Source organism: Lutra lutra, chromosome 3 (genome assembly GCF_902655055.1).
Source record: "Lutra lutra chromosome 3, mLutLut1.2, whole genome shotgun sequence".
NCBI lineage: Eukaryota > Metazoa > Chordata > Mammalia > Carnivora > Mustelidae > Lutra > Lutra lutra.
In genome coordinates this window covers 43,084,073-43,108,608 of record NC_062280.1, presented here as the reverse complement: position 1 = coordinate 43,108,608, position 24,536 = coordinate 43,084,073, and the positions used below count along the sequence as shown (strand labels likewise).

The 24,536-nt window shown below is 51.3% G+C and overlaps 1 protein-coding gene across 11 annotated transcripts in view; it reads right to left on the bottom strand.

Annotated features, from left to right (window-relative positions):
* Nucleotides 1-24,536, bottom strand: part of AGAP1 (ArfGAP with GTPase domain, ankyrin repeat and PH domain 1) — a 520,173-nt gene that overhangs the window by 359,512 nt on the left and 136,125 nt on the right. For 2 of the 11 annotated variants that reach the window (XM_047721454.1, XM_047721452.1), the window contains exon 1: nucleotides 16,239-17,794. The exons of 5 other annotated variants lie outside the window; for them this stretch is intronic. In XM_047721454.1, the coding sequence (XP_047577410.1) occupies nucleotides 16,239-17,232 (994 nt within the window). In that variant the 5' untranslated portion in view covers nucleotides 17,233-17,794. Of the gene's footprint in view, nucleotides 1-16,238; nucleotides 17,803-24,536 lie in introns of those variants that run through there. 4 more of the 11 variants (XM_047721456.1, XM_047721455.1, XM_047721451.1 and 1 more) reach the window with 4 other exon arrangements.

Genomic DNA, 24,536 nt, shown 5'->3' with positions numbered 1-24,536 from the left:
TAAATAGACAATCTTATATGTGTAAGTAAAAAACCTAATTAAGGGACGCCTGGGTGGCTCAGTAGGTTAAGCATCTGCCTTCGGCTTGGGTCAAGATCTCAGGGTTCTGGGGTCAAGCCCTGCACTGGGCTCCCTGCTCAGTAGGGACTCTGCTTCTCCCTCTGCCCCTCCTCCTGCTCATGTTCTCTCTCTCTCTCTCTCTCTCACTTGCTCACTCTCTAATAAATAAAATCTTAAAACACACACACACACACACAAAAAGCTAACTACAATTGATTCTCAGCTTGGGAGGAAAGCAAGTACTACTTCTAATGGGATTTTAAGGAGTGCTCAGCAGTATCTTCTCATGACTATATGGGCGCCGCCCTGTCCCTCCATCCCCCCAAGCACCTGGCTGTCCATGGAGTACTGGAGGCTGGCCACTCCAACCTGAGACCCCTCCAGGAACTGTCCAGGAGTGAAGAGAGTGGTGGAGCCCTAGGACGTGACCCATGAAGGGCACCCAGATTGGTCATGGGTATAAATGCATGGTCCCTAACTAGGGACAACTCTGAGAACTGTCCCAGCTCCAGTGTCCCACTCTGCCCACTTCCTCACAGTGCCAGAACCCCTCTAATAGCTGCACTGCAGCCCAACACCACCATCCTCCCAAGAGCGGGACTCAGGAAACATCCTGCATACTGCTCTCCTTCCCAAGCCAGTTTCCAGAGCAGCTGACCTCCCACAAGGGCTGTATCCCATGGGGAACGCTGCAGATTGTACACAGAGCTCCCACCAGGAAGGTCCTCACACCACGAAGGGAGGAGATGAGTCTGACAGTTAACAGCACCTCCCCGGATCACAGCACCCTGCCAGCTTCCTGATGTAGCTGCCCACGACATGCACTATGCCCTTCCTGACTTATTCATTCACCCAGTGTTCCTGCAGGCAGGCCCCATGACAAGAATTAGGGAGGCACCCAAGACCAGCTCCAAGCTGATGCCACCCTTGGGGAGCATCAGCCCAGAGTAGATGACCAACAAGGCCACAAAGAAGTCTGGGAGGACAGACCATGAGGATACCAGGGCAGGAATACAAGAGACCTTGCGAAAGGGTACGTGGGAGAGGCTGGGTGGGAGCGGGCTGGTCATAAAGGCTTCTCCAAAGGGCTGGGCACACTCAGGAGGGCAGTGAGGCGGGTGATGAAGGGGAACAGGATGAAGAGCAGATTGATATTACATGGTTGGCGTAGAGAGATTAGATTGTACCACGGTGGCAGTGGAAGTCACCTGATGGCTTTAAAGTCAGAAGATGACATAAGCCACACATTCTGGCTGATGTGCGAGACCTGGCCATAGCGGGCAGGCTGGAAGGCCCGTGCTCCTGCGGACCCAGTGGGTAGAGGTATGGAAGGAGGAAAGCAGACAGGAGAGGAGTGAAGGGGGAGAGAGTGGGGGGCTGGGGAAGGGAAGGGGTAGGAGAAGATCAACTCTCCCAGAACCGCAGGGGCCTAGGCGGGGTGCACTGAGGGACCAGATAAGAGAGAAGGTCCAGCTGATGGAGTAGAGGGAAGGTAGACACTAAGCTCTGACACGGGGAGAGGTTAGAGGCACAGTAGTGGGGGTGAGGGGGATCTAGCTGTGCGTGTCTACACCTACCTATGATGGTCACTGGCCATGCAGGGGCTGCTTCCCGTGAAGCCTGCCAAGGAGGCCCCTCAGTTACTGGCCTAGAAGACAAAGCTTCTTGGATGGATATACAAAATCAAAGCCAATATGCAAATCTGGTGTCTGAACTCATTCTGTTTAACTGATTTACAGCCTCTGAATACAGCTTTATGGTTTTTGGTAATTTGGTCTCTCTTACAACTAGGTATCATGATGGCATGCAAGTCTCTGAGAAGCTTCCTAAGACGATGTACGTTTGTTTGTAGTGGGAAATTTATTTTGGCATCCCCGCCTTGCCTCGAGCCTCCTGGAGGTCATCAGCCACTGTCCCTAAGCCTGGTGACTGCTTCATCCCCATGGGTGAATGGGGGGCACGGTAGGGAAGAGGCCCCATGGAGGCCACACAGAGAAGGGGGAGGAAGGGGACTCTGCACTGGGGATCCCAAAGCAACAGGTAACTGTTCCTGAGTCTTCCCCTGGCATCTACCGTGTAGCACCTGCCCACAACTGACCGTGGTGATCTGACCATTTTAGACCCAATGTTGCTCTATGGTGGGGGGACGGAGGAGAAGGAGGGGAACCAAGGCCAGCCACAGACCCTTCCATGTCTCAACAGAATGCTGACACATCTCGAATGATGAACTTTAATTTGAGGTTGTAATCAGATTTTCAAGATGTGTTCAATTTACTCTTGTTTACTGTAATGGAAATGGGTAGAAATTCCTGCCTTGGGAGTCAGTCATGGGCCAGCGCTGGCCTTTGAAAAGGCGTACCTCTCTCCTCCTTGGATTAGCAGCAGCCATACCCATCTGCCAAGACCCTGGCCCTTCCCCTGGTGCAGCAGAGCAGCCCACAGCCTGGCCCTCTCAGAAAGGGGAACACTCACTTGGACCCTGCCTGGTCCGGGCAGTGGGATCTGTGGTGGGGGGGAATCTTCTAATTTGTTTATTGGAAGTTATAACCCCAGGGATCTAACTTTCGAATCTGAGCCCCCTGAGATCTCAAGCTCACAGCCTAATCAGAGGAAAACCAGCAGCAAGTGATTTCCAAGAAGGCTTCTGGCATATTTAAAATAGCAGCCTCGACTCCAAGCCAAACCCTCCCGCTCAGACTCAGAAGTGTTTACATGGCTGAATTTAGAACTCTCAAAATAAAACCATCGGTTTGGACTTCTCAGACCCAATCTCACTACTGGACTGAGGGAAGGGCTTCAGTCAGCAGCTAAGAATACACCACTTTGCTTCTTGGTTATCACTTTTATTTTCCACTAAGCCTGCGCCTAAAATGTCCCAAGAGAGTACTATCAAATGTTCCGATTTGGGTTCTGCCTCTGGAACAAAACAAGCCTGAGGCTGAGAGGGAGGGAGGGAGGGGAGGGCATGTGGGACAGGCCCCCTCCTGCATCTGTCTGCAGCCCAGGAGCCCACCTGAAAAGGGTCTTTAAAAAGCCAGGTATTGCTTTTTCCTTCAAAAGTGTAGGGATTAAGGTTGGGAAGTGGGAGGGTCAAGGTTCCTTCCAGCTTTAACTTTCCAGGCTGTTTGTTTCAGACATGGGCACTGAAGTCCCCTGAGCAGGAAAAGTGAAGCCACTGCACTGGCTCCGGGTGTGGGTCGGGCAGCAAGACACCTCCTCACCCAAGGACGAGATAACAGAAGCACCTTGGGGCCCATCAGTGACGGGGAGAAGGGATGCATGTCGCGTGTCAATACTGCCGGAAAGCCAGTGAGGAAGGAAACCGAGGGGTCTCCTGTCACCCACACAATGACGATGTCATCATGCTCCTCAAACACATGGAGCACGAGATACATCCACCATCACATAAAAGTAGTCCGAGGACACCAAGCAGGGCAGCATTTTTAAAAACACTGTGTACCAAATAAAATACCTAAAAATAAATTCACCAAGGAGATGGAAGACCTGTATTCTGAAATTTATGACACTGATGAAAGAAACTGAAGACCAAACAATAAGCAGAAGGAGATTCCCTGCTCATGGACTGGAAGAATCAGTGTTTTTAAAACATCCACACTACCAAAGCAATCTACAGATTGAATGCAATCCTATCAAAATGCCAATGGTATTTTTCACAGAAATAGAACAATAACCCTAAAATTTAACAACAGCAAACATTCCAAATAGCCAAAGCCATCCTGAGAAAGAAGGAGGAAACCTTAAGTACCACAATCCTCAAGTCCAAGGTGTGCTACAAAGCTGCAGTCATCAAAACGGTATGTACTGGCACAAAAGCAGACACACAGACCAGTGGGACAGAACAGAGAGCCCAGAAATAAACCCAAGCCTATATGGTCAATTACCATACGACACAAAGACAAGATTATACGGCGGAGAAAAGACAGTCTCTCTCCAGTAAATGGTGCTGGGAAAACTGGACAGCTACGCGCAAAAGAATGAAACTGGACCACTTTCTTACACCACATGCAAAAATAAACTCAAAATGGATTAAAGACCTAAATGTGAGACCTGAAGCCATAAGAACCTTTAAAAGACAACACAGGCAATAATCTCTTGACAGTGACCTTAGCAAGGTATTTATGGCTGTGTCTCCTCAGGCAAAGAAAACAAAAGCAAAAATAAACTCCTGGGATTATACCAACATAAAAAGCTTTGCACGGGGAAGGAAACCATCAACAAAACTAAAAGGCAACCTCCTGAAAGGAAGAAGGTATTTGCAAACGACATATCCAGTAAGGGGTGAGTATACAGAACATACAAAGAACTTACACAACTCGACACCAGAAAAACAAATAACCTGATTAAAAATGGGCAGAGGACCTGAATAAATATTTCCCCAAAGAAGACATACAGAAATGGCCACCAGACACATGGAAAAACGCTCCACATCACTCATCAGAGAAATGCAAGTCAAAGCCACAGTGAGGCATCATCTCATGCCTGTCAGAACAGCTAGAATCAACACCACCAGAAACAACACATGTTGGCAAGCACATGGGGAAAAGCAGCCTTCACACCCTGGTGGTGGGGATGGTCACTGGGGCAGCCACTGTGGAAACAATATGCAGGTTCTCAAAAAATTAAAAATAGAAATGCCATATGATCCGGTAATTCCACTACTGGGTATTTCCCCAAAGAAAATGAAAACGCTAATTCAAAAGGACACACACACCCCTCTGTTTATGTCACAGTTATTTACAATAGCCAAGACATGGATGCAACCCAAGTCCACACATGTCTGTATTCTCTCTCTCTCTTGCTCTCTCTCACACACACACACACTGGAATATTACTCAACCATAAAAAAAGAATGAGATACTGCTATCTGCTTCAATATGGATGGACCCTGGAACAGTTATATTGAACAAATCATAAAAGACAAATACCATATGACTTCACTTAGGTGTGGAATCTAAAACAAAACAAAACAGACAGGGGTGCCTGGGTGGCTCAGTCAGTTGAGTGCCCGACTCTTGATTTTGGTTCAGGTCATGATCTCAGGGTTGTGAGATGGAGTCCCATGTTGGGCTCTATGTCGCAATTTTCTCTCTCCCTCTCCCTCTGCTCCTCGCCACCCATGGGCACACACTTGTTTGTTCATGCTCTCTCTCAAATAAAATCTTTAAAAAACAAACACAAAACAAAACAGATTCACAAGCATAGAGAACTGGCGGTGGCCAGAGGGGACAGAGGCAGTGGGATGGATGGAGGGAAAAGGATTAAGAGGTACAAACTTCCAGGTATAAGTCACAGGGATGAAAAGTACAGCACAGGGAACACAGTCAGTAATAGTGTGACAATGTCACAAGGTCACATGGTAACTACACTCATCATGGCGAGTTCTGAGTAACGTAGAGACTTCTCCAACCTCTATGTTGTAAGCCTGAAACTAACAACACTGTACGTCAACCCTACTTTAACAAAAAACCAAAACACTCTAAGTACCACTTCATGTCCCTAAGTGTTCAGGAACAGTCCCAAAAGCACAGTATCCAGCCTGATAGTCCCCGCTCCAAGAACCCCTGGCAGGGAGGGCAACGGGTGAGCTCACAGCCCACCTGCTCGGACTGCAGTGGCCCAGCCCGCCAGCCCCGTCTCCAGCGGCGCCCACGGCCATGCGGGACAACCCGTCACCAGCCGTGCTGGCTCCAGGACTGCTCTGCAAAGCACGGGTCCCGGGACCATGAAATGTGACCAGTCCCTCCTCGGGTCTGAGAGGGAGGCAGCTGGCTGGGGAAGATCCTAGTGGGGCCCGCCAACAGGAGGTCTGAGAGGTTGACTGCAGGTGGGGAGGGCAGCAGTGAAACAGAGCCAAGCGCTTGGGAACCTGCACGGGACGAACCCAGTGCCCCGACACCCGGCTCCTGGGGACTTACAAACACACCCCAGTGTCCCGCACATGCCTGTCCGCCTGCCCCTCCCTGAGGTCCCAAACCAAGCGGTCCTGGAGACACGTAGCAGTCTACTCGTGTCCACACGTGAGTCATGGTGCCGATGCGGGTGTACAACATTTGGCTATCTGCATAAGGCTTTCAGGTTCTGTTGCATGTGATTCCCCATTTCGGGGAAAAAAAAAAAAAAAAAGATTTATTTGTTCATTTTGAGAGGGGAGGTGTGGTGGGAAGGGTCAGAGGGACAGAGAGAATCTCAAGCAGACTCCATGCTGAGCACAGAGGCCAACACGGGGCTTGATCTCATGACCCTGAGGATCATGACCTGAGCTGGCACCCAGAGTTGGATGCTCACCCACCAGGCCGCCCCGGCGCCCCCTGACGTTCACTCCTGTGCCATAAACTCGAGATCTTAGTTTAAGAATGGATAGGCAAAGTCTTCAAACTTGAACGGGTCTACAAAAAGACAAACACCCTCCTGAGTGGCTCTGCATGTCTGTGTGTGCATGTGTCTGGCTGTGTCGGGAGAAGGGGGTGGGAATGGCCGGCAGCTGCAGTGAGGCAGAAACAAGCTGGGGACCACAGCACGGGACTGGAACCAGGTGCTACCAGCGCACGCTCTCCACCTGCAGCAAGACCCGCAGATGGCCACAGTGAGTGTGAAAGGAGCACAGACTCATCCAGGCAGCGGACCGCACCGCTGAAAGGAGAAGGTGAGTGTGTGGCCACCGAGTCCCAGACCGCAGTCAAGGGAGCTGATCACCTTTCCTGGTGCCGTGGCCCCAGGTCAGCCCGGCGTATAGACAGGCGGTACCTCTGGAGCGTGACGCAGAAGGTGATGGAGAAGAGCCCTTAGCAGAGACTCTGGGGCTCCGCAGCCTCTCGTCCCAATTGCCCACCTTTCTCAGCAAGGCCCAAAGGGACACTCTGCAGAAGAACTATCAGAACAAATGCTCCCAATGAGGGAGGACAAGGGCCAGAGCGCTACCAGAAGACACACTGGGCACCAGAACCAGTCTAAACGGACGTCACCTGTTGCCACACAAAGACAAGGCCCGGGGTAGGCCAGACTTTGTCCTCAGTGCCTCTCTGAGGACTGGATGAGGCCACCTGGGTCCCTCTGCCCCAGCCCGTGGAAGGCCAGAAGACATGCCTAGGAGCAGCCATCACACATCACGAGGTAAAGAGGCCCCAGGGCCCCTCCGGAGCTATAGCTTCCAGAGTGGCTCCCAGACCCCTGATGCCTCCTGATGCCTCCACACACTGGCACTCAGGCTCAAACCCCCATGCCAGCCCAACACCCCAGGGCTCAGCCCGAACTCCTCCCTCACAGCCCCACCAAAGCTGCCCAGTTTCCCAACATTTGAGCCCCAGTCCACTGACAGTGCACATGTTCTCCATCTTATGCATGTATCTCTTGACCTCTCTTCAGTCCTGAAGGGTGAGGGAGCAGCCACGGCGTCTGCTCCCTGTTCTCTTCCTGTTCAACCCAAAGGGTCTCTCGCTAGGATTTCTCGCGGGCACTAGCGATGGGCGTTTTACGTCATAGTCAACAGTCAAGCTCAGTGCACCGTATGGACAGACCCAAGGCATGGGGTTGCGGAAACCAGCGTGGTTGGCAGAGACCGTGCTTGCTAGTGACATGCGGCCCAATCCCCTCTCGGGGGCAGGCCAGCCGTGGCTCCCAGGCAGCGAGCCATCACGGGGTCAACAGCCGACCCACTCACAAGCGCTCTGTGTCCGCAGACCCGGGTCTGTCACTCTCAGCACAGTGCTCACCACACTGCATGAGACAGCACTTCATCACACAACAGGCTTTGTGTCCGACAGGTCTGCCCAGCTGCAGCCTCACAGATGAGTCCCGAGCATGCTGGAGGTGGGCAGAGCTGAGCTACGATGCCCAGTAAGTTAGGTCTGTCAAAGGCATTTTCGACTTATGCCGTTTTCAACTTACAATGGGTTTATAAGCACCTCACCCCATGTTAAGCCCAGGAAGTTCTGTCCACAGAGAGTCAGAATGCTGGCTTGGGAGCGACGTGGGTCCAGTGACACCACCTAGGTCATGAGACTGGAAAACCTAAATACTATTAGATAAGTGGAATGCTCCAAATGATCTTTATTACAAACTACTCCACCCAACAAGCCTGGTAACACCTCCTACCAGTGCTTACTACTCTGAAGGCTGCAAGTCACTGCCAAGAGGACGATCAGCCACTGACATAGACGGGGGCTTCTTCCTTCAGGGGCAGCAGCTGACGCGCTCCGGGGAGCTCAGTAAGGGAAGGCACTGCTAGGGACAGCTTTCTAGAATCAGCACATCCTCGGCTTGGATCAGGAACTCCATGAACCCATATGTTGCAAAGAACAGTGAATCTTCTAGTGACATGAATAAGGAAAGGCCAGGGCGGGGAGATGGCGCCCAAGACAAACAAGGACTGCTCTCCCGGCTTAGGGTTTGAGGGTCTGATGGTCAGTAACTTAAAAAGCAGCAGTTAAAACTGCAGATCATGAGAAATACAGGGTCACTTACTGAAAACGAACTGCAAGGGGGACTTACACTCGAGCTAGTGCGGGGAGGCCACCCGTCCCACCGGGGCAGAGGCACACCTCCCAGCCCACATAAATCCAAGAACAGCCGCCTACTTGGTATTTTCTATCCCTGGAGCTTCTGCAAAAGCTCTCAGAGGCAGCGACTATATAGCAAAGCCAACACGGCTGAGCTGCACGGCTCAGGGGGTGTCCTCGCTCCCCTCGGGCCTTCCTGAGAACCAGCCAGGTGGGGAGCGAACCCCTCACGTGCATGAGGGAGACGGAGCTCAGGCTGTCACGGTGACACGTCAGGGCTCAGTGTGAGCCTGAGTGCTGCAGCCAAAACGAAACCTCGCCCACCAACTCACGCTGCTCTCCCCACACAGCACCTTAGTATCTCCCACCATGCATGGAACATTCCTTCTTGCCAGCGTCGTGGCATCACTCACACCCCCGAGTCGGAGCACCAGGAGGAAGCGAGCAAGAAGGAAACACCACGATGTCATGCTCAGACATCCCCCACCGCCCTGGTGCCAAATGGCATCCGTACCTTGGGGGCTCAATGGGCCCAACACGAGCTTGGGAAGTGCTAACTGGAGGGGAACTTGGAGGGGGCAGCTGCTGGGGAGACAGGAGGTGGGGGAAGCAGACTACTTCTGGCTGGCAGGCAGAACTCTTACCCTAACCCAGATGAACCAGTAGAACAAAGTGGGAGCCACACTAGGGGCCAGGTGAGGGCCGGGCAAGAGGACCAAGAAAACACAAACAAATCTCCCTTGGAGTTTGGGAGGAACCACTTTCTGAGAGAACACCAGATACAAAATCATCAAAATCCTACAGTCTGAAGGGAACTCCTGACCTTAAAACTGGGAGGAGGCTTTAAGACCATCCACTCTAAGCCCCCAGACAACAAACACAGCACCCCTTCCAACATTCCCAGACTCGCCTGGGCTTGGACACCTCTAGTCACAGGAACTTTCCACATAAGAAGGCAGCCTGTTTCACAGTGTGAGGGCTTCTGAGAAGTGACTGCCTACTTTTGAGGCAAAATCCCTTTCCCTAGGAGTTTCCCTCATCGGTGCTAACTGCTGGGCCCTTCTTATGTCTGCTTCTCAAATACTGGCAGACAAGTCTCCAGGCTCCCAGGCTTCTCTTTCAAACTAAAAATTTCCAGTGTCTTCAATGAACTCAGCTTCCAGAATCTTCCATGAACCAGATCAAGAAAGCAGATTCAGCAGCTGCTCTTGAATGCAAGAGAGATCAGACTCTCTGAAGGTGGGGATTCTAGTTTGGGAACTAAACGAATCAGAAGAACAAGCTCCAAGTCCCAGGGAGCTATCGAGGAGCTTGCTGCATGGGGCAGAAGGAGACAGAAGCAGCCTCGCTCCAGGTCTCCCACACAGCAGGAACTATGCCCGTGAAGGTAGCGGGATGTAAGCTGCAGGAAAGCAAGTCACAGGTAAGCATCCCTAAGTCCAGAATCCAGAATTCACAGGTCTCTGGTTGTTTTAAAGCCCTTGCTAAGCTAAGTGAGCAGGAAGGTATAAAGTGAATAAATGCCGCTATTCCCCACCCTCATCCACGGAAGAAGCGGCGTCTGAGGGATTCTGATCTGGGGTAGGAACCAGAGAGAATGTGAGCTGCCCCAGAAAGGCTGGCGGCATTGTCCAGGGACTCCTCTCTCTGGAGTGGGTCAGCAGGATCTCGGAAAGCAGCCCGGCCAATGACAGGCACAGAGGGAGCACAAGACTCCCTTTGACGACCAACCAGCTCAAACAAGTGAGCATCCATTCAATGAATGTGTGTCCCATGGGTCCCACTCAAAGACAACCCACTGAACAAAGGGAACAGTCCTGTGTGCCCCCAGAGACGCCTGGCTCACTGGGTCATGCGAAGTCTTGGACCTGCTATCACACCAGAAATGGATTCTGCGTTCAGTACGATCCCTTGGACAAGGGACTATGTAGGAAAGTGACCCTCACTTTCCCTTTCACTCCTGCCAATTGAAATGCACCTCTCAAAATTATCTGCATTTGTTAGATAAGGACAAGCCAAAGGATCCCTTCACAAGCCTCCCACTGAGGCGGCCCCATTTGGAATGAGTGAGCAGGAATCCACCTTCCAACCCAGGAAAGCTGATTTCTCCATAAACTCTGAGCCTTTAGATCCATCGATGATGTTAGGATTGGAAAGCCAACTACAAAAACGGAAGTTAACAAGAGATTATGAGAAAACCAACCAAATGAATGGGGACTAACATACGTTTAATTGTAGAGGCCTCTACGTTAATTCCTACTTAACGGGAGAAAAGAAAACTGACGTGAATGCCTCCACAACTGAAAAACCTAAAGAGAAACAGAATTTCGAGCTGTTACCTACAAACAAGCAGAGCCGACTCGGATTTGAGCTGAACAAAACCCAGAGCAAAACGATGGCGGGCAGATGGTCCTTCTCTCAAAATGATGCAAAGACAATAATCTCCCTTCTTTTTGCTAATCTGTTGACCTTAATCCCAATTCTGTTCGTCACCTGGGGAGAGACCGCAGCTGGATGTACTTTGTCTCAATCGCTGTCCTTAATAAATAAAACCTTTACTTTTCATTATTTTACTCATTGTGACTTCATTTCAAATTAATGATTTTCAAATCATTACAGAGAAAAATAACAGCCTAAAGGAGATTTCCTATCAAAAACAAACAACTTATGCTAAAAATAAAACAAAATAAACCAACTCATTGTGGAAGCTGTAACATCCTTTCTTATGCTTGAGGCTGGTGCTAATCACATAGATTAGAGGAAGGAATGACTTCTTAGATGTTAACTACAGAAATCCCAACCAGCTTGCTGAAAGGAAATCATCTCTTTTCCAGTTGTCAAACTCTTAGTGACCCTGCAACACCTGAACCATTTTATCCCTCTGTGAGGTCTTCATTAACTCCTTCTCCTGCTCAAGGACATCTGCTCCCTTTTTTGTGTCTCCAGTCCTCTCATTAATTCCTCCCACAAACATTTATTAAAAGTCCAAGAGCCGAGAACAGCACTCTGAACTCTGTACTAAGAAGAGGACTAATACAGGCTTCATGCCCAGGAGGGAGAAGTGGCAAGTATGTAGACCAGGTTATTGTTACATATTGGGATTAGCAGTGCTCTAACGGAGTATGTTGTAGAGAGAAATAGAGTCGTACCTTCCCCTAAACAGTGATTCCTTGGAACTTTCCCATCCCCCAAAAGACTATGGGGCCTCCAAAGACAGGCGTGATGCCTGACTTAGCTCTAGCTCCCTGCTCCTGCTCAGAACACACCACAGAAACTCCATAAATATCTGTCCATGAACAGGAAAACAATTAAACTAAAAAAAGGGTTAAATACTATCAGTGCTTTATAGTTGAGTTTTGTTTCCAAACAAAGGTATTTGTTAATTGTATAACCGACCAGATTTTGCTGCAATGGGCCAGACTAGGCTTAAACTGTTGAGGCCTCTTTGGCAGACAGACATACTTGAGAACATGCCTTTGATAGCATGATATTCAGGGCCCCGGCTGACATAAAGGAAGGTGTTAACGGGTGAGTCTGCTGACACCGGGGGCTCCACATTGAGAACATTAACATAGCAAAACACAGTCCAAGCCTTCAGCAGGTGCCTAGAGCGTCCCCAGCTGACCTTCGTAGGGGCAGCTCTGCCTGGATGCCAAGTGGATTGCTTGTTCTCCAAGAAAGCAATTCGACCTTATAACAAAAACAGTGAAGGTTCTCCTAAACCACTATCTTGAGTCATTTATAAAAAGCAAGTGATTTCCCAAATACGGAGTACATAATTAGTTTAAAATGTTTCAAACGAGCAACTGAACTATACTGCTCCTTTAAAACCATGTATGTCCTTTTCAGCAACAAATCAAGTGAAAAAATTTTCAGTTATTTCAGTAATTTTATTTTATTTAATTACTGCTTCCTCTCTTTCTCCACTGAAGGCTTGTTTTGTTTTGTTTTTTTTAACTATGAAACAGTCTATCAAGCTGCACAAATTGAGTGATACACATCAAGGGAATCAGGAATTAAAGAACAAAGCCACTCATAAAAACAATGCTGTCAGAAATCAGTTGTAAATTACTAATCTGAAAAGCTAACCTCAGCCAGGGCTGTCCGTGATCACTTTATTGCGGTCATCAATCCTCGTGGACAGCAGCAGAACACCCCAAAGACACTGGCAGCCCAGCCCAGCGCGGGCACTGCCTGCAGCTGCTTATAGGGAGGGCGGGACGCAAAGAGCATGCGCCAGGAAGGGACACCCTACAGTGCAATTCATCACTTATTATTCGATCTTTTTTTGCATTAAATTATACTTATGTCAACAGACTCTGCCCTGGTATGGGGCTGGCAGGTAATAGGAAACTGCCCTTGATCTGACACAGGGTCACTCTGAAGCCTTCTGGGGCTCCTGATGGTTATGAACCTAAGAGAGAGGAATCGGTCATGGGTCTCTGGGAGGCAGGTGTGCAATAGAGGAAGAGAAAAGCCACAATGGGGATTAGAAAGTACAAGAGAACCACCCTACAAAAGTAGGTGCTCCGATCGTTTCATCCGAATGCCTTAAGAATACAGGAAAACCATAGGCACATGATGTGTGAGCCTGTGTGTGTTTCAAAAGACCAACCATCTTCCTTCCCTACCATTAGCCTAGGTGCCTTGTCTAAGAGGAAGCAGATTTCTAAGTTAACTAAAGGAACCTAAGAGTGACTTTGTCTTTTAAAGTTATTTTCTGGGGCAGCTGGGTGGCTCAGTGGGTTAAGCCTCTGCCATGATTCAGGGTCCTGGGATCGAGCCCTGCATGGGGCTCTCTGCTCAGCAGGGAGCCTGCTTCCCCCCCCCCCTCTCTGCCTGCCTCTCTGCCTACGTGTGATCTCTCTCTCTCTCTCTCTCTGTCAAATAAATAAATAAAATATTAAAAAAAAAAAAAGTTATTTTCCCAGAGCCAACTGACAAACTTATAGCTGAGTCTAACAAAAGGAAAATGTGCCCCGATGACAAGGGTCCTCTAATTTCCTTCGTACTTGAAAGGACTTCAAATTTTAATACACTGTGGCCCAAGATTTAAAGAAAGCTAGAGATGCTGTTCATGATGTGTACTGCATTTCAGTTCCAAGATCATTTATCCATAGTCCTGAAATCCAAAAAGGGCTAAAGATGGAAGCTTTACTCACAAAAGCTTAGCAGACTCTAATGGTAAACATATTTATCACACCGAATGGGAGTGTCTCCAGCTCCCTGGCCATTGTTAGTGTCTGAATGCAGTACGCCTTCACTATACACGCTACACACGGTGTTCTGTAACACATGGCACTTGACCTTCCTAAAATCCAAATGTTCTAAGTCTTGCCAACCTCCCCGGCCCCAGGGTTTCCGCAAGGCTCTGTGCACCCACCTGTGCTCAGACACTTCCAGGAAAATAGAGCCGGGGTTCCACTGCGTCGGAATGTTACCTCAGAGCATTTTACCCTAAATTCAAAACCTCATTTAAACAGCAGCTAACTCTGAACAATTTACATCAGAAGCAGCAAATATGTAGAAAGTAGAACAGCATAATAAAGGGGCTGCACCTTTACGTAAGATCCACTGACTTTACCAAACCTCGAGAACACAGACACTGCTCCAGGCCTTTTAGTCAAAGGCAGGTGAGAACTGTGGCTTTTTTCTGTGATTACGTCAAACTTCAGAGTCAAGTGAGAACCTGGAATTGGGAGTATGTGTGCTGTGACCTAGCTCATTCACAGTCTGTTCTTCCATACAACCCACAGTGCTGGCCGATGTCTCAGACCAAAGTAATTCCACCCTAAGAAGGGCTGGCCACAAGAAACAAACAAACCAAGCAAACCAAGCGCTACTATAATTGTTACTGTTTTAATCTTACACTGCCCTAGAGGGAAAAATTCCAACACACTTTACACCTCTACTATCCAAAGGCATCGATCTCTCTGACCGGATCACCAAGACCCAAACCCCAATACTTTTAACTGGAATCAATAGGGACCACAAGGAAATGCGTTCATTCTAAATGGTGTGTTCATTTCTACTCCCCTCCCCACCAGCCATGGGTACTTGTCTGGAACCCAGGCAGCTAATTACTATTTTCAGCAATCCCAGGAGAACAAAGATGCAAGCCTGCTATTACAGGTAGAACTTGACCCTACAGATATGAACCTCCACTGAATGCAAGTAAGGGCAAGAGCAACTTCACAGCAACCAACTTAAACAAAATAACTCACACCATTTTTTAGAATCTGAAGAGCATGCAGGAAGGGATGGGATAGTGGCCAGAGTCAAACACAGTCCCTTCTAGAATATTCCAGGGCAGGTTAGCCACAGGATGTGCACAGCAAGTTTAACTAACACAAGCCTGGCAACAGATAACTTTATGTTACAACCTCACCTATAAAAAGAAAATTCAGATTTAAACTCTACTGCATATGCAAGTGCTTAATTTCAACTATTCTTTATTGCATTTTGAGGGTCATCAGAAGCATCTTACAACATGACATCATTGATCTTCAGTTTCCCTTAAAGATACTTGAGCAAGGTTGGGGATGTCTTTGCGCTGGCTGTTTGCATACTTACCCCAGGCAGTCAGCTGACCTGTGAAGTCCACTAGGGAGGACTATTCTCTCCAGGGGGGCTGAGTTACCAGCTGACACTCTCTAATTAAACATCCACACTGTAGAGCCTCAACTCCCTTCATTTCCACCAGCAGCAGTGTCTGGGAATCAGCACCAAGGATGTTACTAATGATTTCTTGGTGGTGAAGTACACGGGGACAGTATCTTTAGCCATCCTCCTCCACCCCCAATGCGAGCACAGTGTAACAATCCAGCCCCTCCACTCACCCCTCTCTCTTCCCTTTAGGGTGATGACCCCACATGGGGAGAGAAGGGGATCTGGGTTTTCTAACTTCTGGAGGAGCCTAATCTCCAAACACCAGCAGATTCTTGCAAGAAAATACTGTCACATCTGCCTCCACAACCTTCCCTGTGAGGTCCCTAATGGGAGGGTGCAAGGCAACAGGGAAGTAAAGTTTCTGAACAGACTATCTGTGGGGGGTGGGGGGTTATTTTCCTACAGGTATGGTACAATACATCATTAGCAAACAGAATCCTGACCCAGACTTGCTCTCCCGCTAAGATTCTGAAAGCTGTGGGGAAAGGCCCGTCTTTCTGCCCACTAGGATGAAGCATCCTTAGCAGGAACGCAATAGGTGAGAGTTGCCAAGTCAGGGAGGCCACACCACCTCACTGGCAGAGGGCGGCGCCCACAGGGAGACCAGGCTTGGGGGAGCTGGGGGGGGGGGGGTGGTGGAGATTAACCAAAACAAACGCTGCTGCTCCAGACCAGGCAGCACCACCTGTGTGGAAGCCCACAGGTTCCCCAGTCTCCCCGCTCCGCATAAGGAGAAACACGCCGCATGGCAAGGTGATCTGTCCCCAGACAGGCTCACAGTGGCTGAGGAGACAGACTCCGAAGGGCACCACCAGACACAGCTGGAGGCAGGGCAGCCAAGAACCTCCGGACTGCAGTAGCAAGTTCACATCCGGCGTGGCCACCTGCCGACTGGTGGCCCGGGAAGGCAGGTCCCTTGGCTACTTCCAAGTCCCAGGGGACTCTGCTAAGCACCCGCTGCGGAACCAGGCCAGTTCCCACCAATGCCCTCACCTCCCTCGACGCGCTGCCCACCTCTGCGCGGGGACCCGTCGATGCTCTCAGCGCTGGACGAGTGAGCCTCGGCTGGGGCCCTCCGGAGGCTGCTGAAGTAGCCGCGGGGTCGCGAGGAGCCACTCCGGGGAGAGGGCCCGCCGCCGGGTGCGCCATCCCTGCGCGCGAAGATACCGCTGAAGAAGCGCAGCAGCCGGTGCTCGGAAGCGGCACCAGGGCCCGCGGCCGCCGCCCGCGCGCGCTCCAGCCGCTGCAGGTCGCTGTTGTCCAGCGTGCGGTTCTTGCTCTTACTGCGCTCCCAGCGCTCCAGGTCCGAGAGCGCGTCGTTCTTGCTGAGCACCTCACCCACGTCCAGGGTGTTGCGCTTCTCTGAGACCGGCTGCGCGGGGGCCGCGGGCTCCACCGCTGTCAACGGGTCGGCCGCGGCCTCGCCACCCGGTGCCCAGGCCAGACTCCCGGAGCTGCTGTGGCGCCTCCCTCGGCCCAGGGCTCGACTCTGCGACGCCTCGGGACCGCTCCAGTGCCTGAAGCTGAGGCTCCGCCGCAGGGGCGCGGCCCGGACCCCCTCCACGTCGGGGCTGCCCGGCGCGGGCGAGCCGGGCCCCTCCGCCACGGCTGGAGGGCCGCCGGCCAGGTCCGCGGGCTCGAGGCTGCGTGCGCAAGGCCGGAGCCGCCCGAGCTCCAGCTGCCCGGTGCTGCGGGTGCGGAAGGTGCGGAAGTCCCAGGCGCGCGGCCGGCGGCCCTCGGGGTCCTCAGCGCCCGCAGCCTCCTCCTCGGCCTCCTCCACCAGCCGCCCGGGCGCGTCCGGGGAGCGCGTGGGCCGGGGCCTCCGAGCCGGCCGCGGGTCGGGGCCGCCGGGGACCGGCGCGGCCAGCTGGTCCTTCCTGACCATGGTCACGGAGATACGGTAGACGGTCTTCCTGGGGGGTGTCCCGCGCGGCATCGCATCCGCGGGCGGAGACGCGGGCTCTCCGCTGCCGTCCAGCAGGTACATGTCGCCCGGGGCCGCGGCCACCGCGCCGCCCGCCGGGGCCCCGCCGCATCCAGCGCGCCGCGGGCCGGGACGCGCGGTCGGGCTGTCGCGGGGCGAGGCGGGAGAACGGGCACGCCCGCAGTGGGCCCACGCCCCCCGCTGGCCGTGAGGGCTGTGCTCAGGCTGCGGGGACCACACCGCTGGCGCCCGCCGGCCCGTGCGCGGCGCGGCCCGAGTGCGGGGGTCCGGGCCCGGGGCGCCGAGCCATGGGCCGGCGGGGCGGGTGGGCGGAGCGGCGGGCGATCAGGCGCAGAGACGGTCTCGCCGGCAGGTGCGGCCGCGGCGCGCGGAGCCCGGGGCGGGCGGCGGCGCCCGCGGCTTCATTGTCTACGGCGCGGGGCCCGCTCGCATCTTCAGGCCTTTTCTGCACAGTTCGGCAGCTCCGCAGCCTCCGCCACTCCCTGAGCTGGGACTCGCGGGCAGCTGTGCCGGCCACGGCCGAGGGGAGGGCGGGCGGCGGTTTAAAATGGAAATGCGCGCCGGGGCGGGGCGGGGCGGGCGGGGGCCGACGTGCAGGGACCGCGGGCCGCGCGCCCAGCCCGGCGGCCGAGTCCCGGGAGCGCGGCGACGGCGGCGGCGGGAGCGCGGCCTGGCGGGCAGGCAGAAGCACCGGGCTGGATCGCCGCCGCGCGGACCGGAGCCTCCGGGGGCCAGCCTGGCACCTGGCCTGAACCCTAGCCCTCCAATCCCGGGCTTGGCCTGCAAAACTAAATCTGGGCCATGTCTCACCTCTTCGCTTGGAGCTCTGAAGAGGATGCAACTCAAACAATGACTTCTTTAAAAAGCAAGGTGTCTCAAGTACTTGTTACCCCCTCACAAATGTACTGGGTACTACACTTGTGCTTGGGAGGGACGAGGATGGCAGCTTCCCTGTGATGGTGCTACTCACACCACCGCCCTCCAGCAAAAGACAGGCAGTTCCACTCCTAAAATGCTGTTTTGGGAGTATTATCCCTAGGTGTGGGAAAAGGCCCCTGATAGTAACAGACAGAACACAGTGGTTCAAAGCAGGAAGAAGGAAGACTTGCCTGTCCAAGCCTGTCCACTTCCATCTCGGATTTTACACCTGGAAGATGGCAGTGGAGAAAATTGGACCCAAACTCTGAGTAGAGGGCTGAAACAGACCCCTTAGATCTCCAGATCCTGTTTCTTGATAGGATCTGTTGTGGCACAATAGTCTCACATAGTTATCAACCTGTTAGTTCTTTTTTTTTTTTTTTAAGATTTATTTGACAGAGAGGGAGAGAGAGAGAGAGAGAGAGAAAGAAGGAACACAAGCAGGGGGAATGGGAGAGAGAGAAGCAGGCTTCCTGCAGAGCAGGGAGCCCGATGCAGGGCTTGATCCCAGGACCCTGGGACCATGACCTGAGCAGAAGGCAGATGCTTAATGACTGAGCCACTGAGGCGCCCCATCAACCTGTTAGTTCTTGACGATGTCCTGAACATAGGGGTTTCTGTTTGGTGGCTTAGAAGCTTCCATAGGAAAGTGTCATAAATGTCATGAATCAACTGTGTAATCAAGCTGCATGCTCATACAGGCTTCTCTAGGCCTGGAAATGCCAAAGACGCATGAGAAGCTGTTTAGAGGGAAAGCATCATTCTGGGATTCTGTGACTGTTCGCCAAGTCCTGCTTTCCCCTCCTTTCAGCAAATACTGTGCTCACAGCACAGAAGGGGACACAAAGATGAATGGCGAGGTGTCTGAAGGAGGAGGTCATGACTCAGGAAATCTGGATTTTTACCTTGAAGGGAAATTAAGTATTCAGATTTAATGGGACAGATCAGAAAGCTTCCTAGGTAAAGCCATTTCTTTTTTTTTTTTTTTAAGGTTTTATTTATTTGACAGACAGAGATCACAAGCAGGCAGAGAGGCAGGCAGAGAGAGGAAAGGAAGCAGGCTCCCCGCCAAGCAGAGAGCCTGATGAGGGGCTCCATCCCAGGACCCTGAGATCATGACCTGAGCCGAAGGCAGAGGTTTTAACCCACTGAGCCACCCAGGCACCCCAATGCCATTTCTTTTTAAGATGATACTTTAAAGCAGAGGATTTTTAGAGCAGGGAACCCGTCTAAATGGCACCATACTGGTGGACATGTGTCCTTATACATTTGCCCAGACACACAGAATGTACAACACCAAGCGTGAACCCCTACGGGAAACTCTGGACTCTGGGTGATAACAATATGCCAACATCGATCTATTGATCATAACAAATGTACCACTCTGGAGGGACTGTGGGTAGTGGACGGTAGTGGAGGATACTATGCGTGTGTAGGAGCAGGAGGTATAGGGAAACCATCTGTACCTTCTGCTCAATACTGCCGTTCACCTAAAACTGCTCTAAAAAATAAAGTCCATTAAAAAAAAAAAAAAAAAAAGTTTAAAACGCATTTGAACACCCCCAGTGGCTGCACCTGGACATGACTGCCACAATCATGGGGTCATGTGTCCACCTACTCCTGGCCCTCAAGGGTTCAAGAGCAGTGCCTCTAACGTGTCCTCAAGTGCAATGTTAGGGAACCCCAGGATGGATCAGTCTTACCTTCAGTTTGGATAAAAAGCCCACTTGGATAAGACCCAAGAACCGGCTGTTTCCAGAGTGGGAAATGGAGAGTAATGAGCTATCAGAATGAGGTTCCCAGAGCCCATCAGGTTATGTGGATGCCTAGGGCTCAGAGAGGGTGGGCGCTTTCCCCAAAACTACACAGGTCACTGCTGAGAGCTAGGCCTGGAGTCACATTGCCTATGCCCATCCTCATGCCACAGTAGTGTTTTTTGTCTTCATAAGCATCAGCATTTGTTTTGATGACCATGAAGAGAGAGAAATGTATGAATATTACTGAGCCTGGGACTAATCAAATGCTAATGATACCAACTCTAATGAGATACCAAACTCTAGTGAGTTTCCATTACTCATTCACTTCTCTATTTGTTCATTTACTCTTCAAATCTATGTTGGATGCCTACTGCACAGCACTCAGTGGAAGGCAGAGTCTCTGTCCTCAAAGAACTCACAAAGTTGTGAGACAATGGTGTTTTCAAGGCCCGTGATTTAACATAAAGAAGGAGAGGGAGGTGAGAGGACCTGTCTGTCTGTCTACAGGGTGAGCACCAGAAGCACTGGGTGGGGTCTATGGTTTCATCCCTGCAGCTGTGTGGACAGAAAGGTCAAGCTGGCTTCAAGTGGAGACAAGGGACTCCGCCATGCAGAGTGCCATCAGAACCCAGAGCTCATAACTTAGCCTGGGATCCACTCTCACTTTTTAAGACAAAGGCAACCTTCAAATATTGCGATGAAGTTTACTATGAAATTAGTCAGCCCATGATTAAGACATAGATCTTGCTTGTTATCTGAGTCAAAGATATAAAGAAACATGGATAGCATTCCTTAAGGGCTGGAATCTTGAACTGCTGGCATCTTCCCACTCCTGCCGGTTGGGTTGTCTGGAATCCAGCCCAGGGTTTGCACTTTGCCGTGGGAGGATGCAGGCTGCAGAGTAGAAGATTCCATTTGATCCACCTTAGATGCCTCGGAATCTCAGATGGTGTTGAATGAAGGAAGCTCTTCCAGCCACAGCGGAGAGGTTCACTACCCCTCAGTGCTTTCCCCTCCCAAGCACGCATTTCTCTTCCACACCGAGATCGAGATCGCAATGCTCCAACACCGGGCCTTACAGTTTAGGCTGAAAGACCGGGAGAGGACTCTCCCCGCTGCCCTGGATACATGGGCTCTTCCAGTGCACAGAATCAGAGGCTGAGACAGATCTTGTCACTTCAAAATCTAAATCCCCTTTCACGCAGCCGGACCTGCCTTTTAAAAATAGAAGTCATACTATATACGTTCAGGCGCACTATGCTTTTTCTGCTGCTTTTGAAACTGACCCCTCTTAATAATCATTTCTTAAATTTTTCTGTGCCTTCGAATATATCACCATTTTGGCTTATTTAAAAAAAAAAAGCAAGCCTGTGGTTGATCTCACTGCTCCATCAAAAACAAATAACAGGGAGGCAGGAAAAGGCTCAGCACTGCAGGGGCTCCAGTGCTGACTGGAAGGGCTGCAGAGAGGTCCAGGAGTGGGGGACAGCCCTACCTACCCCTCCATTCCATTGCCTCCTGCAGCTGGCTTTCCTCACCCATTCTGGTTTTATGGGATCATCTGGCCACCCTCCTGCGACTTCCCTGTCCTGGGCCATTTCTAGCTATCTATAAATTACACATCCTCCATGAGAATATTATTTCTCAAGAGTGTTACTAGAGCTGGTAAGCCCTACTGAAAGGAAATCGCTGGTAGTCAGCAGAGCCATCTGCTACACAAGGAGACTTTCCCAGTAACAGAACTTGCCCTCCAGTGATCACATTTACAGGGCCTTAGCAGAACCGTGTGTGGGGGCCACCACCACAGGCCAACCACTGAACCTGCAAGGTTCTGCACACCTACCTGGGGGGCAACAAAGCACCTCCCCCAGTGCATGGGGCCCTTAAAAGGCTATTTTCTAACAGCGGGTTGACTGAAAGATACAGACAGATAGAAGCAAAAATAAAGGCATTTGTGCTAAACCAACATTGTCCTGGATTTACCTTTCAGCATGAGACTCCAGTCTGATCACTACAGGAATGATGCTGTCTGATCTAAGACCCACCAGGATGTCCAGTTTCTGCAGACAGACGACTCTGTAACCAACCCTGCCTGGGCTGAACTCATTAGAGACCCCGTTTCCCTCAGTTTATAAGCTGAAAGTTAAAAGAGGAGCCATGAAAGAGATAAGGACTTGATGAGTCACAGAGGGAGCAGTGCGCTGGGTCCCTAAGGCCAAGGACATTTCTGACCTAAGAGGGAGAAAGAGGTCCCCTGAGCACCTGAGCACCTATATTCTCCCTCGAGGACCAGTAATGCTCCCACTGCCAAGAGAACCTTTCACAGTCCTACATGTCTGTACACACGGACATTGTAGGGCAGCACCTAGCCTCCAGACTCCTCAATTTTAAAAGGAGACCCCACAGTGTTCTCTCAATGGGCAACAGCAGCAGGCCCCAGACAGAAGGAGTCAGAGGAAAAAGGTCAGCAACTACTTATCAAAACCAATTTTGGTGAGACTTTACATGAAGGGAAGGGCTTTTTTAAGTCCACGTCCCATCTAAAGGCATCCCCTGATCATAGAATCAGGAGGTTTTGTACAAGGAGGCCAGGAGTGGGCACCTCTGTGGGAAGGGGGGGCAGAGAAGGCGTGAGAGAACACTCCCCCAACCCCTGATCCATGATGCCCCAAATCCAGCTTAGTGTCCTGCCAACAAAGGGCTTCTCCAGGCAGCCCCCTGCCAATTCTGGATGACAGAGGAGTAGAACAAGCGGTGCAAGCACACCTGTGTGGGGCCGTGGCACAGAGCCTGGCCCTCAGCTTGCCGAGGAGTCTGCGAGGTGCATCAGAAACATGGGCCCTGGCAGTTGGGGGCCTCAACAGGACAGCAAGAGCCCCCACTACTCACCCACTTTCCGCCCTCCAGCAGGCATCAGAAGTGTGGAGCACCCTGACTATGCCCAGAGCGCTCTGCCCAGGGATGGGGCAACGGGGAGCTGAGAAGCCTGACAAGTGTCCTAGACGACCAATGTCCAGCAGAAAGCGTTACATGTGAGGGGAAGGTGGGGGGAAAGAAAAAGGTGGAAGATGATTATTTCTAGGGGAAAGATTAAAGAAAAAAAAAAGCTTCAAGAAGGAGGTGAAATTGGGTTTTTGGCCGGGGAGGGTGGGCAGCCCCAGCGCCACGGATGCTCTGGGCTGGGTCCTCCTTTGCTGATTGTCCATCCTGCTCATCGGAGGATGTTAAGCAGTACCCTGGGGCCTCTCCCTAGCCGTGCCAGAATGCCCCTCCCCAAGTTAGGACCACCCAAACAGCAGACAAATATTGCCTGGGGTCTCCTGCGGAGCAAAATGTCACCAGCAGAGAACCAGGACAGGCAGGTGCACAGAAAGAAGGAAGGAGTGGCTCCTGTGTCCTGGCAACTTTTCATTTTATTATTTCATTGATGCAACCACCCTCTCTAGCCTCTACATGTAAAAGGCATCTACATGTAGATGGTCCCTCTATAACAAAAAGAAGCGATCATTTCCAGTAACCCTTCCAAAATTGGAAAAACAGCAATAGTTCCAGATGAGGCCACTACCAGTCCTCATTCTGTGAAAGACAAGCCATCAATTACAGTTAGTTTGAATCCGTGAGTATCACAGACATGATTAAAATGCGGGAAAGAGGAAAAAAACCTCAGTTTTGCCAATATTAAGTATTTAAAATCTCAAACAATGCTGTGTTGTTTTTCATCTAAGCACAGTGCTTGAAGACTTTGGGTCATGAGAAGAATGCAGAGAAGGCAGGCCAGCACTGACCAGGTCCCCTCAGAGCATCTGAACACTATGAAATCTCAGGGAAGCTCACTGGCTGGACCTCCAGGGAGCTCCCACCATGAGCCCCTGCCCACCCGTGTGCACAGGGCTGGAGCTGCCTTAGGACACTGTCCCCTCCCCCACCTTGTTCCCTCTGCACTGGGTCAGGCTGGCGTTATTCACACACAGACTGCATCTTTGGAAAATGAGAACTCATTTATATTACCACAAGCCAGGACGAGAAGAAACCTTGATCCAACCCATTTTTCAAATAAAGACGTCTACTCCATGGGGAACAGGGGAGAAATTCCTCCCCACACTTTGGTACTGTGAGCCAAGAGGGAGCGTATGAAACCAAGCTGAAAACTCACATCCACTTACATAGGCCAAGGAGAAAAAGTCCTGATTTTTAGAAATATGCCAATAAGACTCCCTGGTGAGTAGATTCTCACTCCCAAACAAAGGAAAAGATCAAACATTTCTTGGTGGTCTTTCTTGCTAAATGCCAGGCAAAGGTGACCAGATAAAATCAAACCAAATGTGTTAAGCGTCACTTTGCAGAAACAAATGCGACCACCACACTTCGTGGTCCGTGGCACAACCACGGCCTCTACAAGTGACAGTCACCCTTGAGGTGCCGGGCACTGGCCGAGCCCAGAGCTCCCCGGGGGACGTTCCTGCTTTCCTCTCCTGCCTTCAGCGCTCTGGGGAGACACAGATGAGGAATGAGAAGGACTTAATCAAGGGTAAAACACAACTGTGCAGCTGTCCCTTGGACAGCTGCAGAGAAGCTCCGGAATTCGTGAGGAGAAGAACCAAGGAATTCCTACCGATTACCTAATCTTCCCCGTCTCCGAGGGTGCACGGGACCAGGCCTGTCCGGTAGCAT